General features: G+C 37.7%; 1 protein-coding gene across 2 annotated transcripts in view; it reads right to left on the bottom strand.

Annotated features, from left to right (window-relative positions):
* Window positions 1-621: 621 nt before the first annotated feature.
* LOC122401744 (disintegrin and metalloproteinase domain-containing protein 10) overlaps window positions 622-15,114 on the bottom strand; it is a 159,375-nt gene continuing 144,882 nt past the window's right edge. Inside the window, exons 7-16 of one of the 2 annotated variants that reach the window (XM_043404080.1) lie at window positions 14,920-15,068; window positions 11,345-11,579; window positions 11,086-11,260; window positions 10,831-11,008; window positions 8,839-9,016; window positions 8,418-8,651; window positions 8,217-8,333; window positions 7,969-8,133; window positions 7,755-7,887; window positions 622-4,680 (exon numbers count right to left, since the gene is read on the bottom strand). In XM_043404080.1, coding sequence (XP_043260015.1) covers window positions 4,517-4,680; window positions 7,755-7,887; window positions 7,969-8,133; window positions 8,217-8,333; window positions 8,418-8,651; window positions 8,839-9,016; window positions 10,831-11,008; window positions 11,086-11,260; window positions 11,345-11,579; window positions 14,920-15,068 — 1,728 coding nt within the window. In that variant the 3' untranslated portion in view covers window positions 622-4,516. The remainder of the gene's footprint in view (window positions 4,681-7,754; window positions 7,888-7,968; window positions 8,134-8,216; window positions 8,334-8,417; window positions 8,652-8,838; window positions 9,017-10,830; window positions 11,009-11,085; window positions 11,261-11,344; window positions 11,580-14,919; window positions 15,069-15,114) is intronic. The other variant, XM_043404081.1, reaches the window with a different exon arrangement.

The raw sequence follows: 15,114 nt of genomic DNA, 5'->3' as shown, positions 1-15,114 counted from the left end.
CTCAATAAGATTTATATAAAAAAGTTCAACTTAAACTTACAGCATTGAGACTGGATGAATGTAAAAAGGAAAACACTACGGACACCTCGAATGTTAAAAATAAGTCGGTGATTCTGAAACGTTCAAGCAACTGTTTCTGCGTAGAATTGTACGTTGTCTTGGTCAAACGAGACGACTTGGTGGCAAAATAGAATCGGAACTGGGTAAGGGAACCGATACAGATGAAAAAACTAATCTCAGATGCACGATGTTGATAGGTCACCACATTTTTGGATCGATAGAAAAAATATAATCTTCGATTTCTTTTTTGTTTCTTCCTCACTAACATTATGTACAAGTGATAAAGTAGTGTGTTATCGCGTCACAGTGACGCAGTGTCTGGATTAAGATAGGTACATAGACGATGCTAATTCTGCGAGCAATCTGAATCCCGTTCTTCCAATCGAAGAAGCGTGCTCGCCGTTTAAAGAGTATATTTATCACAAAATGTGCAGCGAAATCGCGCGATTATGGAATAACAATTACATAGAACACGATCTTAATCCAGACGACGCGGAAATGAATAAGCTTAAGCATATGTAGTAGAGACTTCTCGGGGGGTGGGTGGGTGGGTGGGGGAGGGGGTAGGGGGGGGGGGCAAATGATGAAGGAGAACGTACTTTTGTTTTTTAATCGTTATGCTTCTCATACGGGTAAGCAACATCTTCGTCAACTAGATACTACAACTTGGCCCCATTCCACGCTCGTCTTAGGCTTTTACTTTTTTTCTTTTGTTTTTTATAAACAACGCCCGCTATTTACCATTATTTCTTTCCGTTCTTGTCGCAAGAACGCGTACGGCTGTCCTTTGATCGTATATTCAGTCGGTTTGAATCGTTTTTATGGCAGTGAAATGGAAGCAAGGATAAATTTATTACGAACGATTTTGAAACATCGACCAAACTCGTTTCCGAATAAGACTTTGACAGTGGCTCGGAAGCAAAATATGATCGGTCAACAGTTTGTCTTTCTCTTTCTTTCTTCTATAAATTGTCTATGAATGTATCATCATTGATACTCGATTTTTTTTCGAATGTTTATGCTATCAGACGTATCGTTACTGCTAAACGTCGTATAATACTGATCTCCGTACGTCGTTAATTCTGATGCTAGAAGACTATCGATCTTATTTTTCTTTTTCCTCTTTCTTGCTACGCGCTATTACGATTGGCAATAATATTATAATATGCTATTGGCAGTAAAACACAGACTCGTGTCTCGCGATTAGGGAGACCGTGAACTAAAAAATCATACGATGGATCGGACGAGCGATTACGAATGGGACCAAACGGAATCCCGTGTTGCATCTATATGCAAGAATCTTCAAAACTTCTTAAATAATCTACATCGAACGATCCGTCCCGGATCCACGCTGGATCGTCGTTAAAAGTCGTCACCATTAAAAGTTAAGTGCTCGATTACACGCACGTACAGGCATTCGTTCGTCATCCTTGTAACTTCCGTCTCGATTACAAAATACAGAATAATATTTCGCTATAATACAGATCTGATATAAAAACAAGTATTTTTTTTGTATTTCGCTTTACCATTTGTTATGGTTATATAATTATCATTCATGATAATCGCGCGTACGTACATCCACGCGCGCCAGCCCCGCGTGTTCATACGTACACGGGCAATATCAACATATGTACAGAGGTTGAACACTCTCTCTTTTATTCTTGCACGCCCGTATTCGTTCCATGTCGTTTAGGTTCTCTTTCCCCAACCCGCTTTCGTTCGACTCTCACATATGATCTCTCGCGCGATCTTCTTTTACAATCACATTGCGACTATTGTACATCTCCACACAAACCCGCAAACTCGTATCCCCGCGATATATCGGCAGACACACACCTTCGCCCTTTGTGTTTTCGTCATCCTTAGAAACGTTCCTTCCGTGGTCTTAAAATCAGAGACGGGCAAAATTCATATCCACGCGTACAAGTTACGGGCAACGAACGAAAGAAACAAACAGCTTTTGATTCGTCATTTGTTCGGCAAATATCGCTACCGGTAATTACAGTTCACGGCCAAGCAAACAAAAAAAAAACTTATTTGAATAAACGTTGAAAAGGAACCGTTGCACGGTATTTCTACTCGTCGTTAGTACAGCGGCTAAAATTTTGCCGCGTCTCTGCTTAAAATCGTCTCGCCTAACTTTCGCGATGCGTGGAACTGTCGTGACGTCGAACGGTACACGTAATGACACTTCTCTTCGATTTTTTTATGAAATATGGAAAGACAAGGACAATAGAAAACGCGCTTTCAGAAACGTTGGCAAGCTTGATACCGTGGCGTTATAAAAAAGTATAAGGAGAAGAATAAATGCTAGGTCGCGAGGGCTAAATAATTAGTGATAAACCACCTTGGCAGCGACGATAACGATTTTCATCTTTGATTATTGTTGTTGCTACGATTTGCAATTCTAATAGAAAGAATCGGACAAAATTTGCTCGAGAAGGCTCGACGAGGGTAAAAGAAAAGAAAAACAAAAAGAAAAAAAAAAAAATTCAGTCGATCGCGTAAACGTTTTTTTGGCGTTTCGAGAAAGGAAGCGAGTATATATCGTGCGGGATCTATTTGGTGTACAACTCGCCGTTCCGGAACGCGTACGGATTTTCCTCTTTTTCGCGTACGAGTGTGTAGCTGTGCACGAATACGCTGCTTGAGCCCACATATATTAAAACATGTTTATATTTCAAGAGGAGGCCTCGTCTTTGGTCCGCCATGCGCATAATTAAAGCGCGTTTACGGTACAGCCCCCGATAATTGCAAGTTAAAACCGTATTTAAATATAACTTATAACATTCGCGACAGCGGATATAAATTATCATCTGCAATAGATAACTAATTAATAATAGTAATAGTATTAATAATAATAATAATAGTAATAATAATAGTAAGCACAATTATAGTAATATCAATGTCGTTCAATATCATTTTTATCGGTATAATTGTTAATGAAATATCGTTATAAAAAAATCTTTTTTCTTGTCATTTTTTTCTTTCTTTTTTTTTTTCATAGTCTCTCGTAGCTTTGCTCGTTTCAATTGGCTAATAAAAATTAGTATAAGAATATTACATATCATTAATTATTATACTACAATGGTAGAGATCAAGTGAATGACCTGCAATAGTTTGGTAATGGTAGACGTGAATCTTCGCTCCGGAAAGCGATGGTGAACGAAAACAAAGTTAAAAATGCTTTCGCTAAACGACATTTTGTACATCGCGACTGACGTGTACGTTCGCCTTAAAAATTATATTAAACGTCTCTCGGCGTCGATCGTATTTATCGCGTTAATAATACTTTATTTAAACCGATAATGAGAGCAACATTACTGCGTTTTCTCCTAAACTTAAATCCCGCCTTAATAAAACACTAACGTCCCGCCGATAAAACACTAACGTCTCAAAATCTAAGTTTGAGTAGAAAAAAAGTCGGATAAAAAAGGAAAAAGAAAATATTCGTTTAAAAGTCTACGATCTTGTAACGTTTAAGAGTTAAAAGGTACAAGGTACGTTCAGTGGGAGCTTCTCAAAAGTTACGTTTATCATCCTAACACTTATTCCAAATATATATTGTCGTATCCGGTCTCCCATCGAACTTCTCTTCTTCTTCTAACGAACAGTCTCATCAATCGCTTAAAAAAAAAAACACAAAAAAAAACACTCGCTTCCGGGAGCGAAACACACGAAAATACGATTTCCGTCCAGAAATCGATGCATCAACGCTACTATGCAATCTTGGCCATAAAAATGTTCGTTCGTCGAACGGGGCAAACACACGCTTACGTCCAGTACCATAATATTTTATTGCTGTGCGAATCCAGCGTTGTTCGTTAAAATGACTTTGATCGTTACGTCGGTTTTTTTTTTCTCATTCTTTTTTTTTTACAATGAAAGAATTTCGCGAACAAAGAAGTCCTTTCGAAAGCGTTTTGCAATAATTCCGTTTGAACGATCGCAATACTTAAATGGCAACGCGGAGGAATCATGCGGCAAACATTGAAAAGACGAATTACGTGAAAGTGTATGATAATATAGATTACTAAGGATTCGTAAGTTTATGATCTATCATATCCGATGCTTGTCATTCGTCCCGTCGTTTCCGCGAACGTCGATTTCCTAGCGTTATCGCCGATATAGAATCAGCCTGATGTACCCCCCCTCCCCCAAAACATGTATATCACCATTGATCCTAGCACACTTCACCAATTTATTTGCAATCCCGGAACCGGACCTCTTTGCTGTGAATAACTCGAACCCGGAATAAAGAGAACGCCGATCGGCGATCGTCGATACTTTCGAAACGCACTCGATCACGCTCTTCCATCCTCGTCTCGATCATGGTTCCCAATGGAACATCGTGTCCGGTGGATCGGCTCGTTTCACAGTTTGGCATCGTACAGAGATAGGTTACAGTGCGACGGTACCGAGACTATTCCTCGTCCGCGGTAGTTCTCTAGGATCGTCACACCTTGTTGTGATGTCTCATCTCGTAGGCTGCGGCCCTCCCACCTCCACCGGAACCCGAATAGGCACCGGCGTACAGTTCTGGGTGGTTGGAACGACCATAGTTGGGTGCTGCGCCGCTACTGGTTGGCGCACTAGCTGTGGGAACCGAGCGATAGCCTGCTTAAAGTGTAGAAAGGTATTCAACTATGAAATTAAATATCGAAGCGAACGAAACGACGTGTGAGAGCCAAGAACGATCGTCGGCTGTACACTGGAGAGCACGAAACGGCGGAAATTATGAGAACGGATCTATGATTATCATGCGCTTGTATCTGTTAACACGTTGCCGACGGAAGAGCTGTTCTACAGGTCGATTTTCACCCCAGAAGCCTCAGACCTGGCCACAATCCGTCAGATTACGACACAGTGGATCGGTGGTTGCAAACTTCAAACTGATATTATCGAAATTTTTGTGTTTGGTGGTATACAGGGTGGTCCACGCAATTGTTTCAAGTCATAACTCCGTTATTATTGCATTTACGAAAAAATGCCAAAGGAGAAAGGTAAATGGTTCGAAGTGCACTACATCTGTAGGCCTTTACATTTTTTTTAGATGCAGCAGTGCATGTGCAATTAACAATTGTATCATTTCTTTAGATAGAAATGCATATTTTTTTTTACACAGATCGATTCTTCTGTTCATTCTACGTAAAAAATGATTAGGGTACCATGGTCAAAAAATTATTAGATCTCGAGATATTTTCAAAAAATGTCTTTATTGAAGAAGATATTCAAACACTTCATGACTATGTTGTAAAGGTAAACACCCTTTCGATATTGTTATCATAACGGAAACTTTTTAAAAAATATGTTTTGCAATAACGTTATCGCAACAAATACATCAATACGTTGGCCAGCCCGTTCACCAGATTTAAGTCCCCGTGACTTTTTTCTGTGGGATTATTTGAAAGATAGAATTTATTCAAATCCCATAGATTCTGCAGAGAATCTAAGAGAAATAATCATACTGGAATGTGCAACAATAACTGCAGATAATTTAAACGCAGTTATGCAAACAATAAAAAAAAAACGTTATCAGAAATGTTTACAATGTAATGGAGGAGCGTTTGAGCATCTTCTTCAATAAAGACATTTTTTGAAAATATCTCCAGATTTAATAATTTTTTGGCCATGGTACCCAAATCATTTTTTACGTAGAATGAACAAAAGAATCGATCTGTGTAAAAAAAAATATGCATTTCTATTTAAAGAAATGATGCAATTGTTAATTGCGCATGCACTGCTGCATCTAAAAAAAATTTAAAGGCCTACAGATGTAGTGCTCTTTGAACCATTTATCTTTCTCCTTTGGCATTTTTTCGGAAATGCAATAATAACGGAGTTATGACTTGAAACAATTGCGTGGACCACCCTGTATATCTATCTATTATTGTAAAAATCCTAATCTCATTGTTACATTCGATATTAATAATTTTTGTAAATACATAGCAAATAAAATAAATGTAATATTGAAACAAGTTATTTCTGAATTGGTAAATTTGTTTTAATGGGCCTTTGATGGTCAGAGGCCCGTAGGTACGCCAAAATTGTACTCGATGTTCCATGTTCATTCAGATGATACCATCATTGTAGAGTGTCGTCCCAAATAGTAACGATTAGTTTCGAATTGACTTTTGTCGAGCAGTACATTGATTGGAAATCGATCAGTAGATATCTATCGGATCGAACAGCGTGTGTTCGGGTTTATTTAAAGAGCGTCGAAAAGCATTTACGTCCAAGAATCGATAAAGAAATTATATTATTTATATTTTTGTAGAAATCGTCCGTCGACAAAGTGTTAAAAGTATCGCCGAGATACTGCCACTACGTTCTCTAATCATTCAGAAGCTGTAACCTTTCTCCACTTCCTTCCCCATACCGAAAAATCGATTGAAACGAATGATAATGATGCAGAAGCGGAAGGAACAAAAAAATACTCTCGATAGTATAAATATAACGAAAGTATCGAAGAGTATGCTTGTCGATACAATAAATAAATGACAAGTAATTGTCAATTTCAAAACAACTCTAAATCTACAAACATGAAATTGAAATTATAATTGTAATCATTGATGGGAAATAGTAGAAGCAGAAACAAAAATAACTAGAGACACATATGAAATTATATTCTAATGTTTACAATTGTAATCTTAATTTCAAATTCACGGGTTTATAATTTCGATTTAGCTCATCTAAAACTGATAATTGATTGTCATTTAGATAAGAGTGTCAAAGGCGATAAGAAAGTTAGGAGCAAATACAAGAACTAGCGTTGGACTGCTCTACTAAAAAATTGATCGACAAAGACTTCGTATTAGATGTCCGCTGGAGCCTGTTAATGTTCTTCGCGCGTTATTATATTTTATTCGTGAATTTGCTCCTATCAAAGGTATAGAGTATAGGCCCCAGCTCACCTCTGTAGGTCATAGAATGATAGTATCAGGTAGTGATGCGCGTCAATCAATGCGAAGGAAATGCAAACAGGAAAAAACATTGATGTAGTTGCGGGTCACATAGGAACAAATATCAGTTCGTTCCACAAATAATGTAATTTTCGCAAACAAGATTAATATAATCAAAGATGGGCACCATGTTTGTTGATCAGTAATGTCAGTAATAATACCAGATAACTCCTATGTTTGAATCTGTGGGTTCATGTACTAGGAAGAATATAAGATGATAGTTCTTAACTATATTGCTTTGTTTCCTGTGTTAATCTTTTTGCATGCAATCTTAGCAATTTTGAACATTTTCCAAATTTCAATAACGAACAACAAAATCTACCAATAAATAAACCCAGTTGTTCCACAGTCTCTTCTACTGTTAGCTCGTAACAATTCCGTTACATTATAATCGAAGGTGCGCTTATGGGAATGTAAAAGTCAGATATGTCCATATCTTTCTAATTGTCTTCAGGATATTACTTGCAAAACAGAATGCAACAAGAGAATGATTTAAATATCGAATCAAAATTAAATAACGCGATGTATTTGCCTTTGTAAACGAGATTAGAAACGACATTACTCGTGGAACGACGCAATACACGAAAGCAAGCTACTTAGCTTGAGTTTAATCCATATCTTACGAGCTAAAATGCAAACATCCAGTATGTATTTTAACGAGCAATATTTACTAAGATCAAACTCGAGCAACGATAGCTGCATAAAGAAAGCGATTATTGTTGTGCGACCTACCTTTTGGATAATATTGCGCACCTCTGCCCTCCCCGTAACCATGAGAGGGTCCTCGAGTTCCATTGTGGCCTCCTGGGGCTTGCCTGGGAGGTATACTTCTGGGACCAGCACCTCCTCCGCCATGTGGATGTCGCTACAGAAGTAAACGAACACGTTGCAACAAACGTATACAAGTAATTCGCGTTCCTCTGTCACTCAACTCGTTCATACGTACTATTCTTCTCAGAGTATTCATCGGCCTTCTCAAGGTATCGCTAATCCGCCTCGCTGGTGGTTTCTTAGGATTACTGGAAGGAGTATGCACAGCGCAGCATTTGATGAACAAGCCCATGAAAATAATGAAAGCTATGCCTATTAATAATACCGCCCACCAGAATTCCTATAAAAACAGAAAGAAACAATCGACCGGTTACATCAAACGCACGAGAATCGAATCGTACGCAAAGAAAGTTTCCCACTTACAGTGACCCATTGCGCTACCGTGAGCAATGTCTCTTTATTAAATAAAAGATTTTTCAGCCTAGCTAACGGCCCTTCCGCGTCCACTGCTCTGCACTTCAAAAATACGTCGCAATAACCCTGCGAAAATATCGTAATAATTATCGCCGCTGTCCGCGTGCTGTTTATCGAAAGAGACACAACGATCGTGGCGTAGTCCCTCACCTGAAAGTTATCGCATGGCGATCCAGGTCGAAGGCTAATTCCACCTTCGGGCAGACCAACGATGTGCGCAAATTCGCTGGTACTGCGGCAACTGGATGGATCGGTTCCATTTTGGCAAGCTAATTCGCACAGTTTCCGTTTGTCGATATTCGGAATCACGTTGCTCGTCAAAAAGCATTCTGTCAGATTCCATTCCAGGCAAATCGATCCCGTGCATTCGCCATTGATGCACAACTGTCAACAAAATTAACGGATACAGTACGAAAATATTTCGCGCCCCGAGTATTTCACGGGGGAGAAGAATAATCGAACGATCTCCCAAACCGGAGTTCGAACGGTTCATTTGTTCGAGCTGTTCGGACTATCGACGAATTTTTCGAAATATGTAGATGCGATCGAGAACGGGTAAAAGTCTGTTTACCTGAGTTCCCTCGTTGCATCTGGTCTTGTTGGCTCTCGGTAGCGGTACAGGGCACTCGGACGAACTCCCATTGCAAGTCGAATTGTAACTGCAATCGGATTCCGCTTTGCATTGAACGCTCTTGGAGAGAGGTACGAATTGGCACGACTCGCTCGAACAGCAAGGCCCTTGGCTGGGACTGCAAGGAAAATAACCTCGTGATACGTGTAATCGCAAAAAAAATCACACACGTTCTGAGTCATCGGCCAGCGATGTGTAACGCGCTAGGCCCGTGGGAAAATTCTGCTACCGTTAAAATGTTCTCTAGCTGGTAACGGGTTCTCCATAGTTCACCGTGCAATGATTAAGCTGCAAGGTGACGCGACACTTTCTTTGTTTACCGAGGTATTAAAGAATATCGTAGTTCTGGATCGTATCGAGGACTTTGCATTTTGCAAAGTACGTTATTGTGAAAGCAATTTGTATTTCGTTAAAAATTAAAATAAAAACTAGCTTGTCTTTTTATTTATATCAGCAGAAAGGACTATGAGATGCATCGAAGGAAAGTTCTGTGTACGGTAGGAGAGAAGTGGTTCAATTTATTACGAATACTTAAAGGAAGAGGTAACCATTAATATCGAAAATAATTAATTGTCAACGATTGAACGGATTAAAGGCTCGTCTAATTAACAGAAGTTTTGCTGGGAAAAGTGCAGCGCAAGTTTCTAAAGTGTGCCGTCTATAAATCATACGATGCCTTTTATTAACCGCAAGCATAATCCCGCATCTATTAGGAACTGGTATCCTGGAAGAGAGAAGCGCCATATCTGACTTTACCCACTTCCGTACGAAGAACTCGACGAGCACATAACGAGCTTATAATTTCTCCGACTAATAATAAATACGTAAGAAAAAAGGGACAAGTATTTTCTGTCGTTCGTATCTACAGTAGAGTTCCGATTATCCGGAATGTCCGAATAATTATTACATTACCTATAGTTGTGTTTGTTAAAAATCAAAATTGAATTTTCAAGAAAAATCGTCAAGTGGGTGCCCAAATTTTTCGGCGAGGGTCAATTACAAACATTTTTGGTAAATATACATATCCCCGAAATCCTACGCACTTTCGAGAAAAAAATTCCTAATCGAAAAATGTAATTTATGGCCAGAAATGTTGCCCGAAAATTTCATGCGAATGTTTAAATCATCATAACTTCTGAACGGATTGAAGAATTTTAATGTTTCAAACGGCAAACAACGCGTATTTTGATAAAGAATACGTAGACATTCTAAGAATATCTGAAAAGTTGTTCCTTAAACCAGTAAAGTGTAGAAAAACCCCATAAAAGTGGTCTAATTTTCAAACGTTTATAACTCCCACGACAGTGAATATATTTCAATGAAATTTTTTTTTGAAGTAGAGCCAATGGATACTTACAAAAAAGTATTGGATAACTTTTCTATAGGGCGCCAAACAAAATTACTAAAAATGAAAAACGAACTTTTAAGAAAAATCGACAGGGGGTAGGTGCCCAAATTTTTCGGCGAAAAAAAAAATTTCAAATCGTTCTGAAAAAATTATTTTTAGTCGCGGGGTTCAATTACAATAATTTTCCGTGAATACACATATCCCCGAAATCCCACGCACTTTCGAGAAAAAAAATTCTTTCGGGCTGAAAAATACATTGGATGTAAGACTTATTCGTGTACCTCGTCTGTAATTACATTGCTCGTTTTTATCACTTCGTACGTAGGTATAGTTCAATTATTCGGCATATTTAATTTTCCTGCATTGCCCTAGTCTCGTGTATGCCGGATAATCGGAATTTTATTGTTTTACGTAATTTGGTGTGTTGTCAGGTTAAATATTTTTTAAATGGTGAAAGATTCGTCAGTTACGAGGAAGTTTAAAAATTGCTTGAAAAACAGTGGACAACCCATAGAATAGGAACGGACACTCGGAAAGTAATTTTCTCTCGGACCTATCGAGAACACTGTAATTGAAATGTATACCTGCATTGCGTGTTAAGCTTTCTGCTGCAGCCCTTCGCGGTTTCGTTCTTTATTTTGTCCAGCTCGGACACCTGTCGCGGATAGCAGCATTTATCCACGCACTCGTCATCGTCGTACCCGCAGTCGCATTCTTCCCCGGCTTCGACGATTTTGTTACCGCAGAACGCTCCGGCGGACGCTGCGCGACACGGAAATTGAATAAAAGCGAAGTTACGACGCAACGAGGCGCGCATAATTTCCAAGCGTAATACGAACCAGTGAAACAGTTCCTTTTCTTGTTGTCCTCGATGGCGTCTAAAACGTTGCTGATGTTACCGATACTACATTTCGAAAATTTACTGTTGTTCGGCCGATCCCCGCTGGTCGCCGACGCGAACATAATAAAATTTCCGTGTAGCCCACCAGGTCTACATTCGGGAGGAAAATCATGCTATAAACGTAATTAAAATAAACATTAAACGTTAACGTTATTCCTTTCGTATCTATAGCGGTGTCTTTTGAAGCAAATTCTTACGGGCGATCCGAAATTGTGTCCTATCTCGTGCGCTAACGTCAGCTGCGACACTTTCGGAGGAACTCGGCTGTTGTAATTTACAAAAGTGATGATCCCCGTGTTCAGAGACCTTTTCGTGGACTGATACATTCCACCCACCGTTTCCGTGTAGGTTTTATATTTCTCGCATATGCCGCCGGACGCGCCAGACGCCGAGGCGACCCACGCGAGGCCAAGAGTACCACCGGTGAAATCTCTGTTAATAATATTGCACGTGCTAATAAATATTCGTAAACAACGCGTAAGGTGCGACCAGAAAATTTGTTCCTCGTATAAAATGCAAAATAAAATTACGAGTGTACAATAATTCGAAGCAGACTCGCTAAATATCACCGGTGTATGTTTAATAATTGAGCCGTTTATTTTGAAAGTGGCCTAACTCCATTTTTCAATTTTTTCCGGTTACCATGGTTACATGTACAACTTCATGATATTTATCAGTAAAGCATTTCAGGTTGCTTATATTCCGAGCAAATACGATAATTCTTGACACATAAGTTTTCAGAGTTAGTTCAATAATTGAACCGTGTAGTTTGAAAGTGGCCTAACTTCATTTATACTTAAATCAAGATATTTAATGTTTACATGTACGTTTGGGATGAAATTATTGCATCCAGAGGTGCTGAAGAAATTGTTTCATGCATCCTAAAACATGTTAAAAATTTAAGAAGTGAAAGACACATTATAGCTTACAGTGACATGTGCGCCGGGCAAAATAGAAACATTAAAGTAGCTTTAATGTGGTTAAAAATTGTCCAAACTTTGGAAAATAATGTGGAAATCATAGATCACAAATTTTTAATATCAGGACATTCGTTTTTACCAAATGATAGAGATTTTCGCGTGGTAGAAATGTCATTAAAAAAAAATAGTTTACTGTCCGTTCCCCGAGATTATTACAAGATAATTAAAAAGTGTCGGAAAGGTAATAATTTTATTGTAAATGAAACGAGACAAGAAGTTTTGTATCAACAAAATTATTCGAAGACGCAATTTTTAAAAGGGTAAAGAATTCTGATGGAGAATCAATAAACTGGTTAAAAATATGTTGGATGCGTTTTGTCAGAAATGAACCGTATAAAATTTTCTATAAGACATCAATGAATTGGAATGAAAATTTTAAAGTCCTGAATTTATTACCACGTTGGGGTAGACCAAGAAAGTTCGAAAATATTGTATTGACACCACTGTATAAAAATATCAGACAAATTACAACAGCAAAATTCAAGGACATAACTGACCTATTACGATATATACCACCGGAACATCATGATTTCTTCAAATCCCTTTCACACGCACAAAATGTAGATGAGTAGTAAATTGTTTTGTAATAAATTTATGTTTGTAATTTTGTACGTTATGTAGTTAAAAAATGTTTTGAATGGCATAAATTATGTTTCCAAAGTGTTTTAAAGATATGTAAAATAAATTCAGTATTGTTTTTTTCAATTTGAAGCATCTTAAATTATGTTGAATGGACTTGGGCACCTTCAAATTTTATAATGAATCTGGTTGTTAATTTTGAAAGTGGCCTAACTCCATTCTTGATAAGAAAACGCATATTATTCACTTAAGGGGTCTGGTAACTCTAGAATATTGAAAAATTCGATTTTTTTTTTTTTGGCTTAAATAATAGTTTGAAGCCTTAAAAACATTATGCGAAAGGTCTCAGTGTCGGAACAATGTTTTTGCTGAAAATTTAGAGCCCCAAACGATGACGTGTATCTGCGTCCTGTAGCGCGTTAAGGGGCCTTTCTACCTTGTGGGATTAAAAAAATCGATATTTTTTTTTTGCATTTTTCTTTAGTATGTTGTCTCGAAAATATATCTACCAAATATTAAATTGAAATTTGAAAAACTATCGAAGTGATAACCTGCTGAAATGTACTGCGCGTAGGTATAACAACTGGACGTGAAACTTTAAAGCTGTTTTTCTCGAAACTACATTTTTCGGCACTGCGTGCGTGATAACTAAAAAACTATTCAAGATATCAACATCAAATTTATACAGTATCTTCAGAACTGGTCTCCCTATAGCATGAACTAGGATAATTGCGATATATGCAATACTTTTTCTTTTATTAACAAAAAAGCAACCAAATATATGAAAATATTCAGTATTTTTTCGTAAAATAGCTGCCATTTTGCCATTTTTTGTTTTTTTGAAAAGATCCTAGTTCATGCTATAACCACACTCATCTATATTAAGAATATCGTTGGTTTTAGGATTTCGAATAACTTGTTCGCAAGATATCACGTACGCAGTCGGGTGCCGTTCGTAAAAACTGTTGTTTGATGATCAACAAAAACAGCGTAATCAATAGATATTATGCGTTGCAAAAATTCGTAAATATAGCTAAATATATAATAAATGTATCTACAAAATCCGGAATTAATCGCTCTTTAATAACCCGCAAAAAAAAATCATAAAGAAACACGTATTTTTCATGCCTACAAGGTAGGATGGCCCCTTAAATGCATTTTCCTCGGAACTATGTTTTACAAAACGGTGTGCAGCATTTCTCCAGTTCTAATTAATCAATTGCTTTGAAAATTTACAGTTATCTTTACTATTATATTTATTAGGCATTGACGATCCGTTTTTTTCAAAATTGTCAAATAATTCTGCAAAATATTCGTAATAAGAACTCGTTTTTGTGTTAAAATTCGATTTTAAGTTTCAAATATCTGCCACATTGTTCATTTTTATATAAATTGAAATGTCTCATCGTCAATGCCTAGGACATTTATCATAGTTAATGGAATATTTCGGTTTTTGTTGTACATAACAACCATTTTACCACAATCCTGCACACCATCTGGGCATCAAAACAAGAAGTGGCTCGGGAACATGGCGCTGTGTAGGCTTAATTATAAATATTTTTTAAACATTGCCAAGGGTTTTTTTCAACATTTGTTATACCTAAATAGAGTGCAAAGTTTCAGGATAATTGAATGCTTACTTTATCTTCAGTGTTGCTTAAAACAATGCCTCGTTTTCCATACCGCTAGAGGTACCAGACCCCTTAATAATTGCCAGTATTTTAATAGGAACTATAAATTTAACACCCTTAGATACACTTAAGCAGTATGACTCATTAGTATCCTATACGTATATTTTTAAATTCATTGAAACGCAAACCTTTAAATATCTCGATTTGAAGATAAATAGACTTAGGCCACTTTCAAAATAAACGGCTCAATTATAGGAATTCTCAAAATACATTATTTTCCATTCGTATTTATACAAAGAACGTCTGATCGCACAACAAGGCCTCTTTAACACGTTGACTGCCACATCAAAACCGTACAACTTTTCGCGAGACCAAAACTTGGATTTTAAACAACTGTAAACTGCATAACTTAAAATTTGTCTTTGATGCTTATTTTCGTAACCACGTTAAACTTCGTCCTATACAAATTTATTTAACATTTCAATTTCAGAATAAATTGTTTTAATCCCATAGTGGGAAAGTCTTGTCACCCATATATGGGTGACGTGGCAGTCAAAGTGTTAAGAACCACGGTTTCCGTACCTGTACGTGAACACATAGGCGAGACAGAAGTCTTCGTGGTTGCCGAGCGAGTGTAAATTTAAAAAGTTACTAACGTCGATGTTCTCCAGGCAGAAGGGATTTGGTTCATTGTACGTTTGATGAGGCACGCAGGCCGTATCGTCGTCGATCTGCCGAGCAAAATATACGCGTTCGAGCCAGAAATTACACAGGTTT

This window comes from Colletes gigas, unplaced genomic scaffold (assembly GCF_013123115.1).
Source record: "Colletes gigas isolate AHSC1104 unplaced genomic scaffold, ASM1312311v1 Colletes_gigas_Sc00027, whole genome shotgun sequence".
Classification (NCBI taxonomy): Eukaryota; Metazoa; Arthropoda; class Insecta; order Hymenoptera; family Colletidae; genus Colletes; species Colletes gigas.
This window is presented reverse-complemented; position numbering and strand designations above follow the sequence as displayed.